Below are 17172 nucleotides of genomic sequence, written 5' to 3' on the forward strand. Positions count from 1 at the left end.
CTTTTGGTTGCACTAACTTGAGCCTTGAGTAGAGGCTCCTTCACGACTTATAATTATATAATCTCCTTCAACAATGCTCAGAAACTAGAATATGCCAGTTAAAGCAGCAAACGTGGCAGATAAACATCCAAATTATTAGAAACAATAGGGGCAGTAAATAATTTTGATTAGGAAAAAGTGCAAAGTGAAAACAGAATCAGTTGAATTCAGGTATTTTGGGACATTAGACAATATGAGTCCATGTGTTAAGTTATAAGGGATGGGGCAGTTCTGAATAAAAAAGCCATTCTTTCATTCAGTTTCTCAGTTTTTGATAAATTAGCCTTGCAGTATTTCCTATAGCATGATCTGAATCGAACCTAGGATTGTTTACATCACAGTGTCACAGCTAATTTAATGAAATGTACTCGATATAGCTCAGTACACACCACTTTTGGCCTAAGTTCACATAGTATCTTGAAGAATTTTGCATGTTTTGCAATGGACTTCTTAAAGAATTTTGCATTGTTGATATTGTGGGTAAAAAGCAGCTTTATTACAATTACAATACTGCAGTATGTTCTATTGTTCTTACCTACTCTCAGTGTGCCTCTAGCTTTTAAAATTCACAGTAAAAGCAGCTATTCTCTTGCAGATAGCCTTTATGGCCTTACCCACAAATATAAACTCATAAATATCCCTGAGCTAAAGACTTTGGTTGTTGGATTCCTGGTGGTTGGTTAAGCAATAGTAAAAGGTGCTGGTGATCTGTAGACAATAGCTGAAGTGCTTCTGTCCATATGGCTGCCCTGTAGGGCCCTTTTGTGGGGTGATGGATATACTCACATTAAGGACTGTCATCTTTGAAAGTTTTTTTGCAGGCCTCCTTCCCCCACACCTCAAGGTCCCCCCATCCCTGTCTGTCTTTACAGCCACGAGGTGCTCGTATCTGCAAAGTGTGCCTTTTTTCGCTTTGTACACAAATCCCCCTGGTCCCCCCATCCCCCATCCACCCTCCACACTCCACTCTGCTCCAGACTTTGTGTTTGTGAAAAGGAGCGTCTCAAATGTCCTGTGCAGGCGCAGCAGCTGCCTCTATACCACACCATTCTTTTAGACCTCCGACAAAAGAGGGCAGTTTTTTTCCTCCTTTTTTTCCTTTTGACAGGGGGGCTCAGTGCACTTTTGTGTGCCAGCGCCGCCCCTGACCACTCTCCACCCCGCACCCCCCCCCAAAAAAAGCCCTTTGCTGCAGCAGGAGAGGAGGCTGCAGCTTTTGTCCTCTCTGAACCACCCTTTCAAGCATCTGATATGGCTCCTCTGCGAGCCTCAGGGCCTGGCGACGCGACCATTGCACAGCTGGCCACTACAGACTGAGTCAACCCCCCAAAACACAGCCACGCGCCCCTCCTCGAACCACCACAGCCAGTCAAGGCCCCAGAACTCAGATGGACAGCTGAGGAGAGGTCACTGAGGATGGTTTGCTCCCCCAGGGCCATAGCAATATCTGGGTGAAAGAGCTGTATTTTGGCAACAGTTGGCAGCATGTGTCAGCACTGCACACCCTTGATCTGCACACTCGATGTGACAGAGCTGATGCTTTGGCCTGAAATCTTATCTTTCCTCAGCCTGTGTGTGCATATAACCAGACAGCACCCACAATACGCAACTGCATGCTTCACACCTGTTACCTGCAGCCTTTTCATTGCCTAATGGTGTTTACACATCAAGATCTGAAGACCATCAGCTGGTCAGGCTTGATGGATGACTAGAAGCAATTAGAAGTCCATATCAGACCATAACAAACAGTAATTGACCCTACGTAGTAGACTACAACTCTTAAAAATAAAGATTCTTTGTAGCAATGCCAAAAGAGAACCACTTTTTATTCTCCAAATAACCTTTCAATGCATGAATCTTCAAAGAACCACTTTTGTTGAGTTATACAATTATGAAGAACCATTTTAAAGTTTAAAGAACCTCCACATAATGTAAACATTCTACACCAATTACTTACATCCCAACCAAGAACCATTTGTTGTTTTGTGCATCATTGTATTACACATGAGTCAGAACCTCAGTGGTCAGTTGAATACAATAATCTGCTTTGGCCAAGCAGGCTCTGTCAGGCCAATCTACGCATGCAGATGGATGTTTGAGCAGGTGATGCAGAAGGCCACACTGGTGCAGAGACAGCCAGCATTAGGCAGGAGGTCTGACCCTCTGACCGCACGCAAAGAGACAGCTGGCTCACATAATGAGTGATTACCATAGAGTGCAGACTGGAGCCCCTCACTCTGCAGCCCATAATCTGCTGCACTGCCAGGCTGCTATGGCAGTGGGGGAGGCAACCGGCCAATTAAGAAGTTATAGATATTAGCATGGAGAAAGCCGAGCTGCATGAGCTGCAGACGCGGCCAGTAAAAGTTGACAAGAAAACACTGCCTTTGAAAATAAACATTGAAAAGCTTACCAGTTTGGAACTGTAAGACAGAAATAAGTGCACTCAAAATATAAACTGTTGCATCACCTCAACATAAAATGTGAATGTGTAAACGTTTCCATTCAGTTAGAGAATGTTGGTATATGTAGAGTCTGTCACCTCAAAATAAAATGCATTTGCAATTGATGTCAACGTACTTTTAGTTGGTATGACAGACCAAGCCATTAATTTGACTTACAAACTGAAGACATGTCAAGGTAACAAAAAAACATGCTGACTTTACCATATTTAAATAATGGAAATGTCTTATTATCTTTTGAGCGCTTTAGATAGTATTTTAAGTGTTTGTTTGTTTTTTTTTTCCAAACAGGAATGGTGTTCACAGTGTTGGTCAATACTTTCTCTACATACCAACCCCCCAGCCGCTACCCCTCCAGCCGCCTACACAAATATTTGGTCTGAAATGCTGCTGTGTGTAAACAAATGCAAGTTTACTCACACATCACACTGTACAGAGCATCAAAGTGGCAATTTGGTTTTGTTTGCATCACAATTAAAGCAGAGATAACCGGACACTGACTGTTTTGCTTTCTTTCTATCATAGCACGTCGAAGCTCGTTCCAGATAAGGTATCTATTGAGACAACAGGAATACCGATGGCCGTGTCCAGGGCAACAAGGGGCTGCTCCTGTCCCTGTCACCCTTCACAACCATCTGCTGTGGCTCCAGGGGCAAATTCAGTTCACCAGTGTCCTACTCTGGCAGGGTGGATGGGGATAGGGTGGGGTTGAAAAAGCCACTCAGGAGAGAGCCATGTGGTAGGAAGAGCTCTTGTAAATCAGCAGAAGGAGGGGATTCGGGCACACAGTTAATGAAATATTGTGACAGGGCAGTTAAAGCCCCCCTCGTGCACTGAGACAGCTGAAAGAAGGAGCACAAAGTAGCCCCCTTGCCTCATCAAGGCAATCTCCCTGAAGTCTGCTTGCTCTTTAATTCAATTCAACTTTATTGTCTTTATATCAGGACAGCAAAAACTTTGGCAATGGTGCAACATGCATAATACAATGCAATGCAATTGACACAATGCAATAGAAAAATTCAGGGCTGGATAGTGTAAAGAAACACTAACGTGCAGGACAGTGACAAGACGTTATCCACTAAACACTGGGGGCCTAATGTGGGTCTATTTTTAAATTTCAGAATTTAATAACTAAATACTATTACAGTTTATTCAATTCCATCAGAATGTATTGTTATGAATACCACGTGGTTTGCAACTTTGCCAAATTTTCCTCACTTTTTGTCATTTCTTGTTACAAAAAGACAGAAAAAACTGAACTTACAGAATGTAAGTCAAATGTTTATGGAATTGTGTAATCACAATGTAATAGTATGGCAAAATGAAAGCAATAGGCCTTGAACTTTAAGGGCTAATAACTGAATAATAAGCCTAGGGTTCAAAGATGTATAGGGTTCAAAGCATTGTTCTCCCTCTCAGAGGCAACACAGGACAGGCTATCAGAACAATAGTCTAAAGAGTGTTATACTGATTATATACAGTGGGTACAAGAAGCCACATGAATAAATCTAAGATTTTTTTCATTTAAACTTCATAAACATCAGAACATTTTAGAATTTTGAAAAATTATGGCAAGCGACGAAGAAAAGTTATTACAAGTAAAATGAAAATGAAATATTCAAGATTCTGCACTGTTTCTAGGTCACTATTACAATTTAAGCAAATTTGTGACACTGACCATGTTAAGGCCTTTGTATCAAAAGGTTCTTTAGTCTTATTCCTTCCATCGAAGCTAATGTTCAGATGACTCTCAGGAGCATTTGATCTAGTCATCAGGGGCATTTACATATTGTGTGTTTCATGCCAGTGGAGTGTATGCTGCCATTAAAGCAAAAGGGGACAATATAAATACTAAGAAATTCTAAAAACTATGTTAAAATAAAAAAAAATTCTACTTTTCATTCAAATTGTTATGCTGATAATACAATTTCTGATAATTTGCTGACCCCACTGTACATAAACTCCTTATATTGCCAGGCTTATCACATTAAGGCTTGTTATTCAGTAATTACGTGGTAAACAGTGCAAACTGGTTGAGGTATTCTCAGTGTATATGAGTTAGGAATAATATACAAATAAAGTGCGTGGAAGAAGGTAAAAGTTGTCTAGTTGTGGCGTATATCAATAGGTTACATCAATCAGTGGAGTACGTGATGGCAGGCCTCATCCCCACTGCCTTCAGCCCATGACCCAGTAGAAGAAGACATGCCCCACCCACACGGCACCCAGTCAACCCTGCAGGAGGCCTTTGTGAAAGCCGCTCCATGGGGGTAGTAGCAGGTCCCCTGAGGGAGTGTGGCTGAAAAGGAGCTGGCTTGTGCCAGGCACAGGGTTGTCCTCTTCTTCCACTTCCTCTCCTCCCCCCTCCTCCCCTGCACCTAAACCACAGCTCATTATGCGCAGCAGCAGATGGAGCAGGTTTTGTGGCCCAGTTGCCGGGTAGACTGAAAAGTATAGGGTTTGGGGGCCTGGCTGTGTTTGCAGTTTGCAGGCGCTTGTCGTGTGGAAGAGCACAAAGAGGGCCGCCTGCGTGCTGCTGCATTGTTCTGCAGGGGCTTATTTGATTGCTTCTTTACTCTTTTGGAAGTCTGGATCAGAGCAGGAGAGCCAAAGGTCACGCATACTGTTCAGCTGTTCACTCCTAAAACATGGGTGTTTAATTATGCAAGGAGTCAAATAATGTGTGTTTTCACTGAATGGGTGAAATTTTAAAAATTTTAAAAAGTTAAAATTTTGAGATTATGACTAAAAAAAAGGCATGTATAAGTGATATATACTATAATATGTGATCAGGTGTGAATTATTATTTTTTAAATTAATTATATCAATAACATTGTTGCATGTATTTTATATTGCTAGTAGATTTTTGTATATTGTGCATTTTAAAAATATAGTAATTAAATGTAATTTTATCTTTATTTACAGTCAGTATGCAAGAGTTCGGGGTCAAATTAAAGGTTTTGTTGATTTTATGAAAGTAAAAATTGGCACACATCCTTTACAGAGGACACATCTTAATGTGCAATTGCTGTGCAATTGTCCAGTATGTTAAAATCAACAAATAAATAGAAATTGTGCATTTACATTTGCAAAAAAAAATGCAGTATTTAAGTTTATTCCCTGTAGAGGATGTGTACTTATTATGACTTACAAAAGCAACAAAACATACAATTTGACCAGGATTTTCCAACTTCTGCATATGACTGTATGTTCCTTGTTGGCCTACATCTTGAACCTGGCCAATAAAAGCATGTAGATTTATTCATTTGTTAATGTAATTTTTATTTTTTGCTTAGTTATGCTCAAAATGTTTAAGTTGAAGAAATAGACATAAGATGTCAACAAAAAACAGTGCAGTGCCTTAAAACAGAGCCTTACCTGACTTGCAGGTTCTTTCTTGTTGCTCTGTCCTCCACCTGATCAGACATTTGAGCTCACATGGGATTTGCTGCTCATCAGCCAGATGGCACTTTCTCAACCAATCAAAAGCTGTTGCTGGCTGAGCTTCAGGCAAAAGGCCTTGAGTTCTAAAAAACAATCGGGGCAGCTTGATTATTCCAGAAATCTTATTGAGAAGAAGTGAAATCAGCATTAGAGATACTGTATGCTGATACCTTTCCTTAATTTTTATGTATTTTTTTTTTATTTTGACACATCATTTATATCAGTTGACTTATATGCAAAATTAGGATAATTCTGAACCAGTTAAGTTAACAATATCTCTTTTGTGAAACTGCTTAACCACTTTCTCCATAAATATCCTTTAAATAATAATATTAAAGCATAATTTTGTTATACTGTATATTAAGACTTTTTTTAAAACAAACCTGTTTGAAGGTTACAAAGCGATTACTGGTCTGTTTGTATTGGTATGTTAAATGAGTGGTGAATATTGGGCTTTGCATAGCTTGTCATACAGCTTTGGTTCTATCTTTATGAGGTTTAATGGTTAGTTTACTAAACCAAATCCCACCTCCTTTTTTTAAATAATAAAATAACTGCCACATTTTTAAGTTTTTGGCCTTTGATTAATATTCCGTTCTCTCATGGCTTTCTCATCAGTGTTTTGCTCTACAAGAAAACTTTTATTGCAGTATTCTAGTGATGAGAAAGTAGGCTAATCTTGCTGACTCTTTTTTCTTATTTCCTACTTTTTGTGCTCAGTTTTAGTTTCTGAATGAAACTTGATGGTCAACAATAAACAATTAAATAATACTTCTTATTTCAACTATTATGAGTAATATTATCTTTAGACATCTTTGGCCTGACGTCTGCAATAAAGTGAAGTAAGACTAATGTTGCTATTGTTTAAAGCATAATGAAGTTTAATTTAGTTTTCCTTCATGGATTGAGTTTGGCAGTAACTGGAGAGCGAGTGGATCTCTGGTCTTTGTTAGCAGTTCTAATGAGCTACAGTTGTTCAGCTGGCAACATCTGAAGAAGAAACTCTTGAGTTTAGCATTTATGTTGCTCTATTATTGATTGTTTTGAAAGCCCATTACTGCCAGGTAGATCAGAGAAATGTAGCATTTTTGGGTTTTATTTTTGTTTCAGGCAGCTGTATGTCAAACTATTGACTTTGCACCTCAAAACAGTGACTTATTTCCTTTAAATTTTGACTTATCTCAAATTTTTATCTCAAGTATTTATTTATTTGTTTATTATTCAATAAGTAATTCTTTTGGGATAAGTCACTTAAGTCATTATTACAAGGCACTAAGTCATTATTTGACATAATAAGTCACTATAATGAGATATTAAGTCATAATTTTTACCTAATATGCTGTTATTCCAAAGTCAACATTCTGATAAAATAAGTCTTTACTCTAACCTAGTCAGTATAGTCAAGTCAGAAGATTTCTCTTTTTTTTTTCATTATTTTGAGATGCTAAGTAAATATTTCGAGAAAGTAAGCCATTGGGCTTTTTTGAGATATTAACTTAATATTTTGATCTACTGAAGAGAAAAAAATAGTTTTGTTTTCTTCTCTACCTGGTGTAAATGGGCTTAGATAAGTTATCAAAGAACAAGAAGGTATAACTGAATAAAAGCAGCTTTTCTGGTAATGGTGTTTTTCTCTTTCTACTCACTGGGTTTGTAAACAGCCTGAATGTGTAAGTAGAAATAAGATGGAAAGCTCATTATGTTCAGGATGGTGTTTTACAAGCCTATCTGTGATGGACCTGCTCCTGCACAGCAGCAGACACAGAGCCTGTCTCTTTAGTTAATGCACCTGCTGCAGATAACCCCCTGCTCTCTTAGGCCTGTCCAGCTTTCTTTTACTGCCATATTTAAACTGAGCTCTTCATGATGTGTGTGGTTCTAGGTGGTCATTAGGACGAGGAAAAGTCTGCTTAGAACTGTAAATAGGTCATTTTCACAAAAACAATTTAAGGGCCTTTATTGTAACTCGATTTTTATACTAGTCTTGATGGGGATCATGTTTAATGATCATATGTTAGATTGTGTGTAATGGTGCTGAATCCGACAGCACATTAACAATGTTGATCATCAAAGGTGAACGTGCTGACTCAGTTTAATGAACTACTGCCACTGATGCTGCATTCCACCTGCTCTTATCTGCACAGGATGGGAACACATGAACATACATGCAGCTGAACACTTCAGACCAAAGGAAACACCAGTTAAACATGTACTTTCTAGTCACCTTTATTCAGATGAATCACATCACAGAAAAGTCATTTCCAAAACTAGTTTTGTAATATTATCTCTCATCTCCACAGTGAAGCCTAAAACAAAACAAAAAAGTAATTTACTTTCTTCTTCATCATCTTTTTGACATCTCCAATATTTTCTAAATGAAAGCATCCGACAATTTTTTGTTTTCTTCTTTTTCTTTTGAATTTTTTCTTTTTTTTTTCTTGTTTTTATTAAAATATTTCCAAAGTAAACTTCAGATTTTTTTCTAACTTTTTGCCCTTTTGAGGTCTCAAATTTCCAAACTGAAACTTTTTTCTTATCTTTTTTCCTTTTTTTGACATCTCACATATTTCCAAAATGAAACCAGAGATTTTTGTGTTCTTCTTTCCAAATATCCAAAGTAAAACATTTAAAGCCTTTTTAATTTAAACTTTTTTTTTCCTCTTTTGACGTCTCAAATTTCCAAATTGAAACATTTTTTTATTTTCATCTTTTTTTTCTTCTTTTCTGACATCTCAAATATTTCCATAATGAAACCTTTGAAGATGTTTTTCCTCCTTCCTCATATGCAGTAAAATCTAAAGTGAACCCTTTAGAGAATAAGACCCTTCTGGAGAGTGGAAAGCCTATTGCCCACAGTGAGGTGCCTCTACTGGGGAAAGTGGGCGTGGTGGAGTGCAGTCCGGCTCAAAGCTCCGCCTTTTGGCCAAAAGCCCCGCCTCTTCAGCTGAAAGCTTTGCTTCTTCGGCTGTGAGCCCCGCCTGTTCGGCCACAAGCTCCGCTTCTTCGACTGAAAGCTTCTCCTGCTCTGTTTGAAGCTCAGCCTATTCAGCGGAAGCTCCGCCTCTTCGGCTCGAAGCTCCGCCTCCTCTGCGCCTCCAACGCATCGCCCCGTTCTCCGCCCAACTCGCTTCTCCTTCCTCTCCAAACCTCATCCGCACAAAGAATGAGGGCCATCGGCTCGCTCTCGGCCCGGGACACCCCTCACTCACACAAACGAGGAGGGGGCTCGGCTCGACGTGCGCAGGGGCACGAGGAGCGACACGAGCACCGCCCGGGCCTGTCCACGCGCGCTCGCGCATTCGTGAGCCTCCACAGGAGCTTCATCAGAATCATCCTCGATCCTCAGAATGAGGAGAGTATTTCCTTCAAACTTGCAGCAGCAGTGCAGAGAGGCTCAGCGCGCGGGCAGAGTCACTTCCGGAACCCAGTCGTGGCAGCTGCGGCTCTCTTCGCAGAACACGTGCAGCTTTTCCAGAGCGGGGTCTTCCCACGAGCCCTCGGTGGGGTTCTGTTGGAGGAGAAAAAAAAACACAAACATGAACAAATGTGTACACACTGAAAGAGCTGCTCTCAGTCTGAAAGTGTCTCACACGCATGCAGTTCTATGAACAGCGCTGCTTCAGTGCAGCCGAATATTAATAAACAGCTCTGCGTACCGTGATGAGCACGCAGTGCGCGTCATCCAGCTGTCCCGCTTTGTCTCCCAGCAGCTCAGCGAGGCGCTGCGCGTCGCTCACTCTCACGATGCTGATGTCGTTGTCGAAGCAGAAAGCCTGGATGAGGGTGAAGTGAATCTGCAGGGCGATGTCGCACTCGAACTCCTCGTCCATCGCCAGCACGCAGAAAGCAACGCTGTCAGGATCGCTGCAAAGCAAAGAGAAAAGTCCATCAACACATGAGTTTAAAGCAAAGAAACAGACAGAAGTTCATAAGCACAAGCTGAAAGTGACTTAGCATGGCTAACACATGACTGAGGCCATCAGACATCCCAGAAAAACAACACTGATCTAAATAATTTTATTCTGTGTTATTGCTATAAAAGGCACCATTCTTAAGAAGTTTGTCTTTAACTTGCACTGAAGAATCCTGACCCTGACTCACTCTGGCCCCATTCCTAATTCCTTTCCCAACCCAAAACCTAAACCACAAGCCAGTCCTCATCCTGCACCCCCAACACTGCTAACCTTCACCAGACAGCTGTGCTAATTTGACCATTAGTAGATGACCCACAGCGGACAATCCAGAGTTCTGACCAGCTATGAGTAAGTTTGCTGTTCAGGACGAAAAGTAAAGTCTCTCCTCATACTTACTCGTTCATGATTTTGGCGCATTCGTACACTCCAGCGGTGAGGCGACCCTCATCCCGCGCGCACATCATGGCCTCCACCAGGCACGCGCCCTCAGAAGCCATCTTCAGCTATACAGCAGTGCTGAGTACGTGCTGGTGTTTGGAGTTGGATACGGTCTCAGTAAGGTGTGTGTGTGTGGAGTTAGGTGAGTGTAGAGTGTGTGAAGTGACAGCCTCCCGGCACGCGACCAGTATTTATAGGCAGGACGTGGCACGCGCTGGTGGCAGCGACCGCCCTGATTGGCTGACCAGTGGAAGATGAGAGGCAGGAGGCGCGTGCCTTTAGATATGCAAGACATCAAAAAGTTTCTTTATGAATGGGTCAGAGTTCAGGCACTCTTTTACGCTTTTATCCAGCTTCAATTTCCAGCTTTTCACCACAACATGTAAACTGTCAGCTGTGCAGGGAACAATGGTTTGGACACTTTGTGCTACGTTGATAAGCGATATTGTCTTTAAGTTACTTGATTCAAATGTGTACATTGGCTCCAAAATAGCAAAGTATATTATAACTAGAGTTGTTGCCAAAGAAGAGCAATGAGGATGAAACAAATGTGCAATGTGGAAATGTTTATACATTTCAATCCAGAGAAGCCAAGGCACTTATTTTTAGTGTTTGTTTGTTTTTTTTTGTTTTTTTTTTAGTTTATTATATCTTTTGCCAAGTCATTTCGCAAGTGCGTTCAGAGAAAACCTATGTGGTTTACTTTATGTATAGTTTCTCAGTGAATAAAGTATCAATTTTGCATTTGAATGCACACAGATTACTGATATTTTAGCTTAAAACTGCATCTTTATAATAGACAGACGTTCATCCACATTGAAAGAAAACAGTGCTTTGAATTCAGGCGATTCAAATACTAGTTGCACCAGCATAAAATGTACTACATCAACCCAATTTTCACCATAAAAGTAAATAGTTTGTGTTGATAAAATCTATATAATTATGCTAATGTGCAACCGATTGACACATCATTCAAATCCCAAAAAAGTGCTATTTGGTCATTGTATGCACGCAAACTGCATCTGACCTGCCTGCTAAACTAGCAGTAACGGTCATAAGCTCGGGAATGAAGCTCTCAGATGCTTTTGCATGCTGTTCAAATAGAATATAGACAGTAATATTGCCCTTCATTGTGAGTGACATTCATACAAAACACGCGTGCATTTCGCTGAGATACAGAAAAGTGTGTAAATGCAGCGAATCAGAGCTCCAGTCACTCCACACTTCTGCATTATTTCTGGCTGATAATATCAGACACGCGCTGCTCGACTGCTCTCGCTGAGGTGGCCTTACTCGAGGCGCGTGCCATCTGGGGATGCTCCTCTGTCACTAGCGACGGAAAAGGAGGGGGTGAAGGGTCAATAAAGCAAAAGCTCTCTGATCGCTATCAGCTCCTGACTAACACCCTGCAGCCTGTGTCTTTATTCACAGCAGCACGACTGATGGGCTGGAGTTTTGGACGAAGAACGAACCTGCTTGATTATTTTTTATTGCTTGGGTTGGTTGGTGCATTGCGGACACATCAGAAACTGAACGTCTATTTTTAACTTTATAAGTCAGTGAGCTGGTCACGTTAACATTTTGAATAGAAACTCTAGGAAGTGAACAACCGCACCAATCCAGATTATGGTACTATCTGAGCACACTGTGTATAAAAGAAAAAAGGTTATTATAACAAGTCCAGATAACCGCTAGATTTTAATGTGTTAGAGCTGTCAGACAGAAATATAACTCAAACTGAACATTTTTGGACGCTTCACTGTAGAAATGTTTTATTATTGTTATTTTAACCTGAGAGGGTTGGATTAAAATGTTAATGTAAACCCCAACAGTAAGTGAAAATCAACACAAACATATTATTGTTCAAATTGACCACATAGGGACGCAGTAAAAATCGATTTTGCAGGATCAAACTGGTGATAACATTACAGTGTGATCTGATTTAGTGTTCTTACATTGTAACACTATGAGAAGTTATATCATACGATATGGTGCTGTATATGTATCATATTCTCGTATAATATTCCTGTAGTGCTTATGGTGTTCTATACTAGGTTACTTGTGTACCCAATAATAAACTCCACTAAAACATAGTTACAAAAATAGTTTTAAAAAGTTAGTAAACTGTCTATTCTAGTCTATTCTAGTCAATTGAACTTGAAATGTTAAGTTAATACAATGTAAGACGCGCATTTTTATTGTGTCAATAGAACTTTTAATAGTAAGTTAACTCAAAATATAAAGGCAACCTGATTACTGTCTCTTTGAGCTGGTAATTTTCTGAATAGATTCCTGTAGAAATTCCTGCAGTATTACTTTTTTCAGAGGTGGTGATTTCACTGCTGGTAGTTTCATTAAATGAGCCAGATGATGGAAGTTGCTGCTGTTTGTTCTTCTTCTCAGCGGCAGCTGGCAGCACGCGGATCATGTAGCTCTGAGGCTCTGAGGACAATGACTCACAGCAGCTCTGTGTGTGTACGGTGGAGGGGCTGGTAGGGAGGAGGGGGTGGTTAGAGGCTGCACGCGCCGGAATGGCTCTGCTTGACACCTGTCACTGCGCCCTGCAGATGTGCTGCGACTTGCACGCGCCCCAGCAGCTGCACCAGCTCGTGAGTGTGCAGTGAGTTTGGGCTGCTGCTCGGTCGCGTTAGAGCACCATCTTACCAGGCTGCTGCAAACTGCATCGGATGTGTTTCCTACATGAGGGGGCTCCTCATTGTCTTTAGCAACGTACACAAACGTGCCAAATGGAAAACAGCGAAGCTGAACAACTGTGCTGAAACAGACTAATGTGTAATTTAATCTATTACTGGGTTTTATTTTGACTTTGGTAGCGTAGTAGATAAACAATAGGCCTAGTGGTAGGTGCTGCGGGGTGATGGAAGGGTTTGAATGGGGTTGAATGGGGCTGAGTGGGAGGGGTGCCCTCCATCTGCTCCTGCATGTTAACAATAGGCCTGAATCTGCCCGTCTGTTGTTCTCTCAAACCACACTACATTTCTGTCAGCGCTCCTCTATCAGTTTGCATTTGGAATGGATCTGTCTATTACCAAATATGCAGTAGATACGTCCACAAAAGGACAGCATTCATAACTGTTTTTAAAGTTGCATGTCTGTATCAGTTTGCATTGAGATCTTTGGCCTGATCTACATTAGCTATGGGCAAGTTTGTGCTTTGAAATGTGCAGACTGGGCTACTTTTAAAGCACATCTAGGCTAACTAAAACGCAAAACTAAAACGTCCTCGAGTTTAATGCAGGTGCACACGTGCACGCCAACTCACCTAATACAGCACAAAACCACTTTGCATATGTACGTTTATTCTATGCATTTGCAAACTGCTCTGCGGAAAGCTGCTGCCTGCGTGTCACGTGACTCGTGGCCGGCGCGAGGCAGATTGTCCGGCGGGGCGTCACGGCACGCGCGACTCATTTGCATTTCTATACAGCTCTAATAATAAAAGTTTCTCAACTCACAATAGAGCCGTTTCAGCCCTTCCACAGATGGCCACACTCCACCTGCCCCTCTGCCTGGGAGGGGGGGTCTATAGTCCTGCACTCGCTCTCTTTCACCACCACAATGCTCCACACACTTTCTCTCCTCTGTTTTCAGTCCTATAAACTGTTTACTATAAATGTTCAGGGTTTTTGTCGTATTATTTTGTGCTTGCAGTCAACGCTCAAATGCTTTTGATAGCCAGCTAGAGCTGCTGTATAACTTTTATAACACACACACACACACACACACACACACATACGTATACATATGTATACATATGTATATATATATATATATATATATATATATATATATATATATATATATATATATATATATATTAATTAATTATTAAATGTTTGTGATTTAGAGAATCAGCTCTAAATTTTGCTAGGTCTCCAAAATTTCACAGAAGCATTCACACTTAATATTCCACATTTAAACGTGTTGCAACCCTCTTGACAGAGAATAAATAAAACGTTTTAAACTTATAAACAATTCACCAGAAAGTCTGCAGGCCAAAAAAAAAAAAATCTGATCTCCATCAATCTGCCACGAGCCGCACTGTGACAATAGCTATTAGCATACCAATACACTCTTCGGTTCAGCCAATCAGAATGCGCGGGCACCAGCTTGCTCCCCCGCTCAGCCAATCAGGAGTCGCAGCTTTCACCAGCTGCCACGAGCCAAGACAGTATAAAAGCTGGACCTCTGCTCTGACTCGACACCAGATCCTTTCAGGATTACTCGCATATCTGCTTCTTTTGCTTCTACCTTGTGGAACCTGACCAGCCTCACCATGACTCTGGAGGAAGTTCCCGTGCAGAACTGCAGTGAGAAAGTTTGCCGCACCGGCGAGGCGCTGCAGGAGGCCCTGGAGTCCGCCCAAGCCAACGAGTGCCTCACCATCGGCGTGTACGAGTCTGCTAAAGTCATGAATGTGTAAGTATTGTGCGACTGGCGTTCGTGCGTTGCTGTTTAGCGCTGCAGTGAATCATTTTTCTCAGTTCGGTTACATTTGTGTTGCTCATGTTTCTCTTTACTTTGTTGTGCTTACAGCGATCCTGACAGCGTGGCTTTCTGCGTGCTGGCGATGGACGAGGAGTTCGAGTGCGACATCGCCCTGCAGATCCACTTCACTCTCATTCAGGCTTTCTGCTTCGACAACGACATCAGCATCGTGAGAGTGAGCGACGCGCAGCGCCTCGCTGAGCTGCTGGGAGACAAAGCGGGGCAGCTGGATGACGCGCACTGCGTGCTCATCACGGTACGCAGAGCTGTTTATTAACTAATATTCGGCTGCACTGAAGCAGCACTGTTCATAGAACTGCATGCGTGTGAGACACTTTCAGACTGAGAGTAGCTCTTTCAGTGTGTACACATTTGTTCATGTTTGTGTTTTTTTTTTCTCCTCCAACAGAACCCCACCGAGGGCTCGTGGGAAGACCCCGCTCTGGAAAAGCTGCACGTGTTCTGCGCAGAGAGCCGCAGTTGCCACGAGTGGGTTCCGGAAGTGACTCTGCCCGCGCGCTGAGCCTCTCTGCACTGCACTGCTGCTGCAAGTTTGAAGGAAATACTCTCCTCATTCTGAGGATCGAGGATGATTCTGATGAAGCTCCTGTGGAGGCTCATGAACGCGCGAGCGCGCGTGGACAGGCCCGGGCGGTGCTCGTGTCGCTCCTCGTGCCCCGCGCACGTCGAGCCGAGCCCCCTCCTCGTTTGTGTGAGTGAGGGGTGTCCCGGGCCGAGAGCGAGCCGATGGCCCTCATTCTTTGTGCGGATGAGGTTTGGAGAGGAAGGAGAAGCGAGTTGGGCGGCGAATGGGGCGATGCGTTGGAGTCGCAGAGGAGGCGGAGCTTCGAGCCAAAGAGGCGGAGCTTCCGCTGAATAGGCTGAGCTTCGAACAGAGCAGGAGAAGCTTTCAGTCGAGGAAGCGGAGCTTGTGGCCGAACAGGCGGGGCTCACAGCCGAAAAGGCAAAGTTTTCAGCTGAAGAGGCGGGGCTTTTGGCCAAAAGGCGGAGCTTTGAGCCGGACTGCACTCCACCACGCCCACTTTCCCCAGTAGAGGCACCTCACTGTGGGCAATAGGCTTTCCACTCTCCAGAAGGGTCTTATTCTCTAAAGGGTTCACTTTAGATTTTACTGCATATGAGGAAGGAGGAAAAACATCTTCAAAGGTTTCATTATGGAAATATTTGAGATGTCAGAAAAGAAGAAAAAAAAATCTGAAAATGAAATCTCCAAGTTTCACTTTGGAAATCTTGAGAATAGAAGGGGGGGGCGGGATTCTGGTGGCTTCACTTTTGAAATATCTGATGTCAAAAGAAAAAAAAAATACAAAGAAAAAAGCTCAGAAGGTTTCACTCTGGAAATATCTGAGATGTTAAAAAAAAAAGGAAAAAAGAATCTCTGAAAGTTTCATTTTGGAAATATTTGAGATGTCAACATGTGAAAAAAAAGTTTGGAAATATTTAATCTGACAGAAAAAAGTCTTAATAAAACGATAAAATGAAATTTTGTGTAATGTGTTTATTTTCGTTTAGATGTTCTGGTTATGCTGTTGTCAGACTGCTTTGGCTCTTCAGTTGGCAAACTGTGTCGCCTTAGTTTTCATTCTTGAGCAAATTTGCATTGGAGGCCACAAACAGTGCCAGCTGCCTGCTGCAGTGGCCTCTGATCTGAATGTGCAGAGCCAAAGCACAATGGCAGCACACTGTCCCGTCAGAATGGGGGCCTGAACAAGGGGCCCATTGTTGGAGAAGCAGATGTCTGAGCTGCCACGCACCTCCATCTGCCATGGTGAGCAGATGGTAGGTGAAGAATGAGACCACAGGGGCAGGGAGGGGGGTGTTGGGCTGCCATTAGGGCTCAGTGTCACAAAAACTGCCTGTGGCTCCTGCAAGGCCTGCTGCAACTCTCATCCCTGATGGATGGAGGCCAATGAAAGAAATTGCAAATGAAAGAAATTATGCATGCGTTTGAAAAGCGTGTTCTAATTTTCAAAGCCATAACTAATGCACAGATACAAATGAGATCACCATTTTCTTATTCTAATATAAGCAGAAATCACAAATGATATATTTTACGTTTTTCTTTTATCACCCAGATAAAAAAAGCAAATGCTTTAATGCACTTTATTAGCAAAAATAGAAAACATTCACATAACGTGATTGTTACAGCTCTTAACTTACAGTCTAGAGTTTATTATTAGAATAAATCATAAATTATTGTTTTTTTTTATTTCATTAACGGCCAATGTGTTTGAATTCTCAAAGCAAACATCTAATGTCTTTCATTAAATCTTTCATTTACTTTCATAAACATTTTAGGTATGTAGTCTCTTTATCTGCAAATGCACTTCTTTGATATGCAGTTT

At 41.8% G+C, this 17172-nt stretch overlaps 1 protein-coding gene and 1 pseudogene across 1 annotated transcript; one reads left to right on the forward strand and one right to left on the reverse strand.

Annotated features, from left to right (window-relative positions):
- Positions 1–9339: 9339 nt before the first annotated feature.
- LOC118820515 lies at positions 9340–13735 on the reverse strand (annotated as a pseudogene).
- An 807-nt stretch (positions 13736–14542) lies between these two features.
- On the forward strand, positions 14543–15452 carry LOC118820040 (growth arrest and DNA damage-inducible protein GADD45 gamma-like). The gene is made up of 3 exons (XM_036588150.1): positions 14543–14737; positions 14855–15062; positions 15216–15452. The coding sequence occupies exons 1-3, from the start codon at positions 14595–14597 to the stop codon at positions 15327–15329; spliced, it is 465 nt and encodes a 154-aa protein (XP_036444043.1). The 5' UTR covers positions 14543–14594; the 3' UTR covers positions 15330–15452.
- The last annotated feature ends 1720 nt before the right edge of the window (positions 15453–17172 follow it).

Source organism: Colossoma macropomum, unplaced genomic scaffold, assembly GCF_904425465.1.
Source record: "Colossoma macropomum unplaced genomic scaffold, Colossoma_macropomum, whole genome shotgun sequence".
Taxonomy (NCBI): Eukaryota; Metazoa; Chordata; class Actinopteri; order Characiformes; family Serrasalmidae; genus Colossoma; species Colossoma macropomum.

Coding starts and splice junctions, on each gene's coding strand:
- LOC118820040 (XM_036588150.1), top strand. CDS start 14,595: ATGACTCTGGAGGAAGTTCCCGTGCAGAACTGCAGTGAGAAAGTTTGC. Junction 14,738..14,854: donor TCTGCTAAAGTCATGAATGT/GTAAGTATTGTG, acceptor TTGTGCTTACAG/CGATCCTGACAGCGTGGCTT. Junction 15,063..15,215: donor CGCACTGCGTGCTCATCACG/GTACGCAGAGCT, acceptor CTCCTCCAACAG/AACCCCACCGAGGGCTCGTG.